The sequence below is a fragment of the Primulina eburnea genome, chromosome 4, assembly GCF_022965805.1.
Source record: "Primulina eburnea isolate SZY01 chromosome 4, ASM2296580v1, whole genome shotgun sequence".
Taxonomy (NCBI): domain Eukaryota; kingdom Viridiplantae; phylum Streptophyta; class Magnoliopsida; order Lamiales; family Gesneriaceae; genus Primulina; species Primulina eburnea.
In genome coordinates, this window is record NC_133104.1 from 18701184 (window position 1) to 18714838 (window position 13655).

Genomic DNA, 13655 nt, shown 5'->3' on the forward strand with positions numbered 1-13655 from the left:
CACCGAAACGTAAAGTACAGGAAGGAGAGTCATCTAAGGGCAAGGCCCCATCAGTCGAAGGTGAAGGTAGTGTGCCACGACCTGTAGATGACTTCGCTCAATTACTCGAACAACAAGCAAAAGTCCATGGTGAACAAATCCAGCAGCTACTGGAGATGCAACGGACTACTCATGAACAAGCACAAGCTCAAGCCATAGTACACAGACATGTGCCTGTTCAGACAGACGTATATGATCGGTTTCGACGATTGAATCCTCCGGAATTCATGGGAAGCACCGATCCAGCAGTAGCAGAAGAATGGATTAAGTCATTGGAGTCCATCTTCTCCTACCTTCATATGGATGATGCGGACCAAGTGACTTGTGCCATCTTTCTCTTAACAAAACATGCAAGAATATGGTGGGAGAGTGCAAGAGTTGCATTACCGGTTGAACCATTGACATGGGGAACTTTTAAAACTATGTTTTACAACAAATATTTCAGTAAAGACGTACGAGCTAAGAAAGCCAGCGACTTCCTTAACCTGAAGCAAGGAACCATGTCAATGACTGAATATATACAAAAATGCGAAGCTGGAGTCCAATACGTACCATATATTGCACGAGATGATACAAGTAAGGGCGAACACTTCATGCGGGGACTTCGCTCTGAAATTAAAAGAGATGTAAGAATGTCCAAAGTTGCTACGTATGGAGAGATAGTTGAAAGAGCACTTATGGCGGAGCAGGATGAACATGACATTGACATAGACAGGCAACAACGAAGGCAGCAATACTTCCAAAGGAGCCAAGCAACAGGACAAGGCAAGAAGACCGATAGTAAAGGTACCAAACCCGAAGAATCCCGTGGTAAGGGTCCCCCTCCACGTAAAGAACAGGACAGACCACCTTGTCCTAAATGTGGAAAACTCCATGGCGGGGAATGTATGCTAGGTTCTAATGTCTGTTATCGTTGCAAAAAGCCAGGGCATCTCGCCAAGAATTGTCCAGGAAGTTCTGAGAAAGTACAGGGACGCCTTTTCTCTATGACTAAAGAAGAAGTGGATGCGGATACGTCGATGATCACTGGTATGTTCTTGATTTCTGGTATTACTGCTATTGTTTTACTAGATTCAGGAGCCACGCATTCTTTTATTTCGGAATCGTTTGTAAGGAGACTGGGCATTACAGCAAGTACAACAGAGACACAACTCGCCATAGCCTTACCTTCCGGGCAAGAATTACAGACAGATCAGATTGTGCGAGGGTGTCCAATATATGTCCAAGGCCATCAACTGTATGCTGACTTGATAGTTTTAAGAATGACTGATTTTGATGTGATATTGGGAATGGATTGGCCCTCGAAGTACAGAGTTACTATTGATTGTGGCATAAAGATGATCAAGTTTGCGCCTATAGGAGCTGAACCATTCACAATAGCAAGTGCAGGTATATCCTTACCACTTCGGATATTCTCTTGTATGAAGGCTAGTAAATTACTACAGAAGGGGTGTCAAGGATATTTAGCATCTGTGTTAGTTATTGATCCACCAGTTCATGAACTAGAAGATACAGATGTTGTTTGTGAGTTTCCAGAGGTATTTCCTGATGATGTAACAGGCTTACCTCCAGATAGAGAGATCGAATTTGTGATTGATATTGTGACAGGAACTCATCCGATCTCAAAAGCTCCTTATCGATTGGCTCCTACAGAAATGAAAGAATTGAAGGAACAGTTACAGGAGTTACTTGATAAAGGGTTTATTAGACCGAGCTTTCCACCGTGGGGTGCACCTGTTTTGTTTGTGAAGAAGAAAAACGGTACTCTTCGTTTATGTATCGATTATAGGGAGTTGAACAAAGTGACAATCAAGAATAATTATCCACTCCCCAGAATTGATGATTTGTTTGATCAATTACAAGGAGCTGCCATCTTTTCGAAGATTGATTTACGATCAGGCTATCATCAATTAAAAGTTAAATCAGATGATATTTCTAAGACTGCCTTCTGAACCAGGTACGGGCATTATGAATTTCTTGTAATGCCATTTGGACTAACGAATGCACCAGCTGCATTTATGGATCTAATGAACAGAATTTTCAAGCCATTTCTAGACAAGTTCGTGATTGTGTTTATAGATGATATTTTAATCTACTCACGAACTGTAGAGGAGCATCGAGAACATTTGCAATTAGTTTTGCAGACTTTGAAAGATAAACATTTGTATGCCAAATGGAAGAAATGTGAATTTTGGCTTGAACAAGTATCATTCTTGGGTCATATCATTTCAAAAGAAGGCATATCAGTGGATCCAAGTAAGATTGAAGCTGTTAATAACTGGCTACGACCTACCACTGTTACCGAGTTACGTAGTTTTCTTGGGTTAGCTGGTTATTACCGTCGTTTTATAGCGGGATTTTCTAAGATAGCGTTGGCTTTAACTGCTTTAACAAGAAAGAATGTGAAATTTCTATGGGGTGAAGCATGTGATCGCAGTTTCCAAGAGTTAAAGGTAAAATTGACTTCAGCACCGGTCCTTGCTATTCCAGAAGGATCAGGAGATTTTGTAGTATATAGTGATGCTTCGGAACAAGGTTTAGGAGCAGTCTTGATGCAACACGGGAAGGTAACTGCTTATGCCTCAAGACAATTAAAGGAATATGAAAAGAACTATCCCACACATGATTTAGAACTGGCAGCAGTGGTATTTGCGTTGAAAATATGGCGCCATTATCTGTATGGTGAACGGTGTGAAATTTACACGGACCACAAGAGTCTTAAATACTTATTCACGCAAAAAGACTTGAATATGAGACAACGACGTTGGTTGGAATTGGTGAAGGATTACGATTGTGTTATTAATTATCATCCAGGCAAAGCCAATGTTGTTGCAGATGCGTTAAGTCGAAAGTCCAGTTCTAGTGCTGCAATGCAAGTACAAGAACAAATTTTATGAGATTTGGAGAACTTGAAGCTTGATGTTATTCCAAAGGAATCTACAATCAAATTATCATCTCTCATAGTTCGACCAACACTTGCAGACAGGATCAAGGTCGAACAAAATACATATAATGAATTACAGCAATTGAGACAGCGAGATGAAGATAAAGGACATTCAAACTTTGAATTGAATGGGGAAGGAATATGGACATATCGAGGGAGACTGTGTGTACCAAAACAAGGAACGACCAGAACCGAAATTCTTATTGATGCTCATGCTACTCCCTATTCGATCCATCCAGGAGGCACGAAAATGTACAAGGATTTGAAACCATTATTTTGGTGGCCAGGTATGAAAAAGGACATTGCTCAATTTGTTGCACAATGTCTAACTTGTCAACAGGTCAAGATTGAACATCAAAGACCAGCAGGGCTCCTGAAACCGCTACCCATTCCTCAGTGGAAATGGGAACATATCACAATGGATTTCATCCTTGGTTTGCCAAGAACACAAAGAGGATTCAATGCTATATGGGTTATTGTGGATCGACTTACGAAATCAGCTCACTTTCTTCCGGTGAAGACCACATACACGATGAATCAATATGCTGAAGAATACATCAAGGAGTTAGTGAGGCTTCATGGCATCCCAGTGTCCATTGTATCTGATAGAGATCCAAAATTTACATCTGCATTTTGGAAAAGCTTGCATCATGCTATGGGAACTCGATTGTCATTCAGCACAGCATTCCACCCTCAAACTGATGGACAATCAGAACGAGTAAATCAGATCTTAGAAGATATGTTGAGGGCATGTACTATTGACTTCCCAGGTAGTTGGGACAGTAAACTACCGTTGGCTGAGTTTACATATAACAATAGCTATCAGTCAAGCATTGGAATGGCACCGTATACTGCATTATATGGTAGAAAATGTCGCTCTCCGGTACATTGGGATGAAATAGGAGAAAGGAAGTTATTAGGCCCTGAATTGGTACAACAGACAGCTGAATTGGTAACCAAGATCAGAGAAAGAATGCACACTGCCCAGAGTCGACAGAAAAGCTATGCTGATGTGCGACGTCGTCGATTGGAATTTCAGGTTGGTGACCATGTATTTGTAAAGATATCACCATTGAAGGGCATTTTGCGTTTTGGTAAGAAGGGAAAGTTGAGTCCAAGATATATCGGTCCATTTGAAATCTTGGAAAGAATAGGAGACAGAGCCTACCGAGTTGCTTTACCTCCGAACTTGTCAAATGTTCACAATGTTTTTCACGTTTCCTTGCTACGAAAGTATTTGGCCAATCCTTCTCATGTTCTTCATTATGAATCATTGGAGCTTGCATCGAACCTCTCATATGAAGAACGACCGGTCCAAATCCTCAATAGGAAATCAAAAGTGTTACGAGGCAAGGAAATACCCTTGGTGAAATTATTATGGCGCAATCATGCGAGTGAAGAAGCAACTTGGGAGCGAGAAGACGAGATCCAACAGAGATATCCTGAACTATATGGTACGTCAAATTTCGAGGACGAAATTCCTTGAAGGAAGGGAGAATTGTAATGCCCGGTTACTCGTACAAATGATAATAATGCGTTTATGTCGTTTATTATGTAGTTATTTAGCTTGTTAGATTTCACGTGGTGATTGAGGTATCAATATTGAGATTGAAAATGACTTTTATATTGTCCATGGTATATTGAGAATGAATATATGCCTAAATAGTTAGAGTAAGATGTGTAGGTGATGATAGTGTAATGGAAGTTGTGGGAAATGAGACGTAAATATAGTAGTTCGTACGGGTTTTAGCATAATGATTTGAATATTGATCCAAATTGTGTGAGGCCTTAACTCTTAGAAAGCTAAGATATAATGCTACAACTTTCAAGTTTTGAGTTTTGTCCAAATCATTGTGGAAGACAAGCCAAAAGCGCCCTGAAGTGTGTCGTGTATACTGTCATTCTTTCACTGACACATGTTAGGAGAATGGGCATAACTTTTCACTCAGACCTCCAATGGCTTGAAATTTGGAGAGCTTAAAGCCAATACATAGGGCTACAACTTTGTAGTTTACAACTTTTCCAGATTATGAAGGGAAGAGTCGTTTCTGGAGCGATTTCTGATGAATCAGTGTGCAGAGCCGAAACTGGCCCGCCCTAGCGGTCAAAAATGTCCGCCCTAGCGAGCCTGTGCAGAAATAAAATGTATAGGGCCGAAACTTGCTCGCCCTAGCGGTCAAAAGTGTCCGCCCTAGCGAACCTGTGCAGAAATAAAATGTGTAGGACCGAGATTTACTCGCCCTAGCGGTAAAAAGCGTCCGCTACTAGCTCAATTGGTACCAGGATTGTGCCAAGTATCTATATATCCATGTGATCTTGGGTTTGATCATGGGGAGGCACAAACTTAAGTTCATGGGCTTAAGAGTTCTATGAGTAACCCATACGACGCCTATGGAAAGCCCGTGAGTGACACCACAGGGTGGGCAAGCCCACTGGGCCTACGGGCCAAGTCACAAGATGGGGATAGCCTTGGGTCGATTGGGGCAGTGGGCCGTATGGGCGGTCCACTGGGCCTGTAATGGGTCGTTACAATAAAAGGCGTCTTTTATTGTAAAGACCCAAGGCTATCCCGATCTTGGGCTCTGCTCTATGGGCCTTAGCCCCTCTGGAATTCTTCCCTCACGGGCTTTCCATAGGCATCGTTACTCATAGGACTCTCCACACCAGGTTGGTGGAGTGATACGTCCCCAAGTCTCGAACCCATGATCTCCTGGCTTAAGTACATTGTTCAAATAGACTTGGTACCAATTGAGCTAGTAGCTCAATTGGTACCAGATATGTTGCCAAGTACCTTATATCCAGGGAGGTCTTGGGTTCCATTCTGGGAAGGCACAAAACTATAGCCTGGACTATAGAAGTTCTATGAGTAACCCGTACGACGCCTATTGTGGGGACCCGGGCTCTAATTCTGATTCTTGGGATTAAATGGATCATTACTATAAAAGTGGGTCAAATTTTTGCTTTTAACATTGATTCTAATGTTATATAACTCAAGCATACACCATAGATATTAACAACATAATCTATAAACAAAAGATACAACATGTCTTGTTCTATCCATATTCGACAACTAGTAATTAAATACAATACATATCAAAAGTACAACTACTAGTTTTTTTCTGCTAGGCCCGTGATCACCACGCTATGTCCGTATCTCATCCTCTGCGTGACCCAGATCCTGCCCCACCTGTTGTTATGCACACATACAGACATAACAACAGCCGGAAAACCGGTGAGAACAAATCCCAGTATAAACATGTATACATGCATATAATCAATTAAACATGAAACATGCTATCATGAATGACATCATATGCACATGCAATGCAATGCGAATCAAACCATGTCTGGACTCGACTCGACTAGAACTCTAGGGATCCCGGTGTGAATAAGACGTCACTACCTACCCTCCAATCGGGGTAATGAACGTCTCATTCCTAGACTTCGGTCTGAGCTGTATCAACGGCGGCAATAAGAGTAATGCCTACTCCTATGCTGATATACACCGAAACGTCTAGCTATTTGACAATGCCTGTCAAAGACTCTCCTATCTTAAATGCAATGACTATCAATATGTAAACAACGTATAATCATATTCATATCTGAATATCACACTGATCATACATGCTTGAATACAATTCTGAAATCAAAGCATAAACATGTTACAATATATCTAATAATACTAGTATGTGATTTTGGTTGGGAAACTCAAATAATATCTTATTTGAGTTACATTTCCCCAAACAAAACATGACTTATACCTTTCGCCGTACAATATCTGTCGATGCCAAATTCTCGATGTCAAAGTCGTCGACACCAATCTGAAATAGCAATGTAATATGTGTTTCATCAACTCCTAACCCAAATCAAGACATATACTATCAATTCACTAGTACATTTCAACACCATTGACGGCATAACGGTGTATTTCTCGATACCGGTCAATCCAATTCTCCCTAGTCAGCATTGTATCATTCTCAATTCATGATTATTCTTATACACATAAGATAATACTCAGATCTTGTATAATCTTAGCTCTAAACATGCTGGAAAAGAGTAATAATCGTATCCAACATCCGTTATTCGATCCGGTTGCGTTTCTACGATAACAATTCTCTCAAGAACACATATATATAAGCATATCAGCATTTCCCAATATGTAATTCTCAAAACATGCTGGAATTGAACAATACTTACATCACTTTGTAGCTAACAATGAGAGGAGCTCAAATCTCTATTTAGATTTTAGTTTGGATATGTAACAGTGACACAATCTTGATTCTAGGATGAAATCACCTTACCCTTTTCTCCTAAGCTTCCTCGGTTGTTCCTCTGATGAAATGGCCAAAGAAAGGCCAACATATATATATACCTTGCATGCCTACACACACATGGCAAATCCTTTGCATTACACGTCTCGTGCATATGCGCGGCATTACTCGCGCATGTGCGCGAGACCTACTGTCTCGGCAATTCAACACCTCGCGCATATGCGCCACTCAACTCGCGCATATGCGCCACTGCTTCTGGAGGCGCCGCGCATGTGCGCCACTACTCTCGCGCATATGCGCCAATGTTTCTGGACCGACCGCGCCTATGCACGACTAAACTCGCGCATGTGCGCCATAGCTGCTGGAAGGATCGCGCATATGCGCGCATTATCTCGCGCACGTGCGCCGAAGCTACTGGAATTTACGCGCATGTGCGCTGGAGCTTCGACCTTTCTCATCTCTTTTGTACATTTTGCCTTCTTTTTAAATCCAATAAAATACATCTATAATTATCTTAATTCTTAACAAATTTGTCTGATTATGATAACTAAATCTTCGAGCCTTACATTTCTCCCCCTCTAAGAAATGATTTCGTCCTCGAAATCGCACATCATTCTATCAATGTAAGCATCAAAAGTAATAACATCAAAGTTAGATCAATACTTACATTATTGAAATAATTCGGGGTGTTTCTGTCGCATGTTGGCTTCTGTCTCCCATGTCGCTTCTTCAGCGCCGTGACGACTCCATTGGACTTTCACTAGAGGAATATTCTTCGTTCTGAGCTTCTTTTCCTTCCGATCATGGATCTGTATCGGTTGTTCCACGTAGCTCAAGGTCTGATCAAGTTCAGCTTCGTCAGGTTGAATGACATGAGAAATGTCTGGCATATATTTACGCAACATCGATACATGAAAGACATCATGTATCCCAGATATAGAAGGAGGAAGTGCAAGTCGATAAGCTCGATCGCCAATCTTCTCAAGAATCTCGTAAGGACCAATGTATCGAGGAGATAGTTTCCCGCGTATGCCAAACCTTACAACGCCTCTGAATGGAGAAATCTTTAAGAATACTCTATCTCCTGCCTCAAATACTAACGGTCTACGTCGGATATTGGCATACTTTGCTTGTCGATCTTATGCTGTCTTCATCCTCTTCTGAATGAGTTTCACCTTTTCTGTCATGTCACGAATCATATCTGGCCCAAGTTCTGGTACCTCTGAGACGTCATCCCAGTATAGCGGAGATCTGCACTTCTTGCCATACAAAGCTTCAAACGGTGCCATCTCGATACTCGTTTGATAGCTATTATTATAAGAGAATTCGCAAAGAGATAGAGAATCTTGCCAACTAGTGCCAAAATCTAGCACTACGGCTCTCAACATATCCTCTAGAGTCTGGATAGTCCGCTCTGACTGTCCGTCTGTCTGAGGATGATACGCAGTACTCAGGTGCAATGTAGTACCTAAAGCCTGCTGTAAACTGTGCCAAAAGTGCGAAGTGAATCGTGGATCACGATCTGAGACGATAGACTTCGGCACACCATGTAATCTGACTACCTCTCGAACATATATCTCCGCCATCTGATCATGCCGATACGTCATTTTGTACGGAATGAAACAAGCTGATTTGGTCAATCTGTCAATAATGACCCAAATCGAATCACAGCCATGGAAAGATCGGGGTAACTTCGTCACAAAGTCCATGGAGATGTGGTCCCATTTCCATTCAGGAATAGACAAACTCTGAAGTAACCCTCCGGGCTTCTTCCTCTCGGCCTTCACCTGTTGGCAATTCAGACATTTAGACACATATTCGGCGATGTCTGACTTCATCTGTTTCCACCAGAACTGTGTCTTCAAATCATTATACATCTTTCTGCCCCCAGGGTGAATGCTGAACCGACTGCAGTGCGCTTCGGACATAATCTGATGCTTCAAATCTGAAACATCTGGCACAACAAGACGGTTATTGACGTAAAGCACATGATCACGCACCCGATATTCTGACAAATGCCCTGATCTGACCATTTGAATCGATCTTTGCACATTCTGATCGGTTCGTTGAGCTTCTTTGATTCTCCTGATCAAGTCAGGCTCAACTTGAATAGCAGTAAGTCGTAGTGGCCTCCTGTCTGTATCAAATTCTAATCCAGAGAAACAGCAATGTTCAACTAGCTTTGTAACACCTATCGTCGATAAGGACAAAGAACATACCTTACGACTCAAGGCATCTGCTGCTGCATTTGACTTCCCTGGATAATATTTGATCTCGCAATCAAAGTCCTTCAACAGATCAAGCCATCTACGCTGTCTCATGTTCAATTCCGACTGAGAGAACAAGTACTTTAGGCTTTTATGGTCTGAATAGATCTCGAATTTCTCGCCATAAAGATAATGACGCCAGATCTTCAGTGCAAAGACGATAGCCGCCAATTCAAGATCATGAATGGGGTATCGAGTCTCGTGAGTCTTCAGCTGTCTTGATGCATATGCGACCACATGCCTTCGTTGCATTAAAACACATCCCAAACCTCTGTGAGAGGCATCACGATATACAACGAAATCACCCGTACCTGAAGGAATCATCAAGACAGGTGCACTGGTCAGCCTCTTCTTCAATTCTAGAAAGCTAGACTCACACTCCTCAGACCATAGGAATGGCGCATTCTTCTGTGTCAATTGTGTGATTGGCTTGGCAATACGGGAGAAATCTTGGATGAATCGTCTATAGTATCCTGCTAGACCCATGAAACTGCGTATTTCTGGTACAGAAGTCGGTCTTGACCAACTGATCACAGCTTCCACTTTACTCGGATCTACAGAGATACCATCTCCAGATAAGATATGTCCCAAAAAGACAACTCGATTCAACCAAAACTCACACTTTGAGAATTTGGCATACAGTCTCTCATTTCTCAGTGTCTGCAACACAATTCTGAGATGTTCTGCATGCTCATTCCTGTTCTTAGAATACACCAGAATGTCGTCGATAAATACAATAACAAAATCATCCAAATACCTCTGAAAGATTTGATTCATCAATCCCATAAATACCGCCGGAGCATTTGTTAAACCAAAAGGCATAACAATAAATTCGTAATGCCCATACCTGGTTCGAAATGCTGTCTTCGGTATGTCTACATCTCGAACTCTGAGCTGATGATATCCGGATCGCAGGTCAATCTTAGAATACACAGAGGATCCCTGCAACTGATCAAATAGGTCGTCAATTCTAGGCAAAGGATATTTATTCTTGATCGTTGCCTTGTTCAGTTGCCTGTAATCAATACACAGTCGCATCGATCCATCTTTCTTTCGCACAAATAGCACCGGAGCACCCCAAGGAGATACACTAGGTCGGATATATCCCTTGGCATCAATAGAGTTGACATATCTCAAAGATAAAGATTCGTGAGATTGCTACTCCAAATTTAAATTTTAATATGATATTGGCTCACACAACCTTTATTGAGGTTATCTACCAAAGACGACCCTACCTTTCGTAATTATTACATGTCCCCGGAACCCCTATCCATTTCCACCAGTCAACTTTTTCCTTATCCTCTCTCACACACAGTCGCAGGAAAACAAACGTGTAACTAAAGTACACGGTCGTGCGGGGGTCTCCTTCAAGACAAAAGACTGAAAATTTTGAAGCAAAAATTTCCTCCCTGTACGGTTTTTGTGCTCGAGAAGCTGTGATTGGCACAGTTCTGGCGGACCAATTAACCCCTCGGTCGTTGCATAGGGGAAAAATCCATTGAGAAGAAGATCTTCCAACTGTGCCTTTAGTTCTTTCAACTCTATCGGTGCCATCCTATACGGAGCTCTCGAAATAGGAACCGTACCTGGTGTAAGATCAATACTAAAGTCTACCTCACGAACCGGAGGTAATCCTGGGATCTCATCTGGAAAAATATCAGCAAATTCCCGCACTACTGGTATATCTGCCAACGCCGGGCTCGACTTTTGCATATCTACAGCATAAATAAAGAAACCATCTGCTCCTTTCTGTAACAATCTGTTCATAGTAAGAGCCGAAATCAAGGGAATCCGAGATCTGGAACCCTTCTCGTAGAATTTCCACTCGTCTGTCATTTCGGGTCTGAATCTGACAATCTTGTGGAAACAATCCACGGTAGCTCTGTACTTTGTTAGCATGTCGATACCGACTATACAATCAAAATCAGCCAGACCCAACACTATACAATCTAGGTCAATTTCATGCCCCTCAAACTGTAGAATGCAATGTCTAACCGTAGTTACCGATATCAAACCACTTCCTAACGGAGAAGTAATAGACACGACATCTAGTAACGACTCAACAGGCAGAGAATGCAATAATGCAAATCGTTCTGATATGAATGTATGCGATGCACCCGTATCTATCAGTATATAAGCAGGATAACCGCAAAGAGAACAGTTACCTGCAATCACATCATCTGGGGCATCCTGTGCTTGCTCTTCAGTCAAGGCAAACACCTGAGCCTGTTGTCTCTGAGGCTGACTCCCTGGCTGGCCACCTCTGGCTCGAGGCTGGGTCTGTGCTGGTGGCGGCTGAAATGAGTGAACAGATGAAGCTTGCCTCTCAGGCTGAGTCACGGAGGCAGACGATCCTGCAGCCTGGAATCTCGATGCACCACTTCTCTGAGGACAGACCTTGGCATAATGCCCCTGTTGTTTGCATACGTTACACCTGCCCACTACACCTTGACATTGTTCTGTGGCATGCTTACCTCCACAAGTACTGCAATATCCACTTGCCACCTCTAGACTCTGGCCAAAACCTCTCTGTCTTGACCCGCTGGAGCTCGAAGAACTGCTCCCTGCCCTCTTAAACTGTTTACCCTTTGCTTTCAACTGGTCTTTGCGTCCGCTGCTGCTACCACCACTTTCGAATCGGGGAGGAGGTTGTACTGGAGGTAATGGCGGTCTTGGAATCGGAGCCACATACGGAACACTCCGTTGCCTAAGCAATCCTGCTTCAGCTCCTTTGGCACGATTCAATGCTTCAGCGTAATTATTAGGTCTCCCAGTATTGACCAATGTAAAGACATCAGGATTTAAGCCATTTATAAACTGATCTGCCATGGCCTCATCATTGCCTGAAACGTGAGGTGCAAAGCGAAGCAAAGAAGAAAATTTAGCAACGTACTCTTCAATGTTCAATTGCCCTTGCCTCAGGTTTGCAAATTAAGCGCCTTTATCTTTGCGATAGGATACAGGGAAGAATCGCTGATAGAACTCCGTCTTGAATGCTTTCCATGTAACCTCGGTGTCACGCTGTTCTAGTACTCTCCTTATATTCACCCACCAATACTTAGCCACATCTTGCAGTTGATGGCCAATGAGTTTCACTCGTTTCTCGTCACTATATTCCAGAGACTCGAATAACATCTCAATGTCCTCAAGCCAACTTTCACACTAGATGGCATTCTCGGTACCTTTTAATGTGGGAGGTCGAAAGGATTGGAATCGCTTCAGCAACGTCTCCATAGGGGTCGCCGTAACATCCATAGGATCTCCGGATGTGCCCCCCTGTTCTGGCGCTGCTGGTCGTAGAGGTACGGCTGCTCTTCTAGGAGGCATATCTAATGAACCAACGGATTAGTAACCAAGATATACTACTGTCTCAGCCCTCCTCTAGTCAGTTACCTCTGACCTAGAATCGGTTCTGATTCAGTTTATTACACGCTGTAATCAATTAGATAATAAACAACATGTAATAACGAAAGCAAGAAACATGCTAGCACATCATAAGCAAGGAAGATGACTCGATCTACCCCGCTCATTCTATCTTATCTTACTTTAAAGGAACTATCGTTCTGATACCACCTGTTGTGGGGACCCGGGCTCTAATTCTGATTCTTGGGATTAAATGGATCATTACTATAAAAGTGGGTCAAATTTTTGCTTTTAACATTGATTCTAATGTTATATAACTCAAGCATACACCATAGATATTAACAACATAATCTATAAACAAAAGATACAACATGTCTTGTTCTATCCATATTCGACAACTAGTAATTAAATACAATACATATCAAAAGTACAACTACTAGTTTTTTTCTGCTAGGCCCGTGATCACCACGCTATGTCCGTCTCTCATCCTCTGCGTGACCCAGATCCTGCCCCACCTGTTGTTATGCACACATACAGACATAACAACAGCCGGAAAACCGGTGAGAACAAATCCCAGTATAAACATGTATACATGCATATAATCAATTAAACATGAAACATGCTATCATGAATGACATCATATGCACATGCAATGCAATGCGAATCAAACCATGTCTGGACTCGACTCGACTAGAACTCTAGGGATCCCGGTGTGAATAAGACGTCACTACCTACCCTCCAATCGGGGTAATGAACGTCTCATTCCTAGAC

The 13655-nt window shown here is 42.3% G+C and overlaps 1 protein-coding gene across 1 annotated transcript; it reads left to right on the forward strand.

Moving 5' to 3' along the window:
* Positions 1-338: 338 nt before the first annotated feature.
* On the forward strand, positions 339-1471 carry LOC140830115 (uncharacterized). The gene is made up of 3 exons (XM_073193398.1): positions 339-849; positions 934-1068; positions 1467-1471. The coding sequence occupies exons 1-3, from the start codon at positions 339-341 to the stop codon at positions 1469-1471; spliced, it is 651 nt and encodes a 216-aa protein (XP_073049499.1).
* The last annotated feature ends 12184 nt before the right edge of the window (positions 1472-13655 follow it).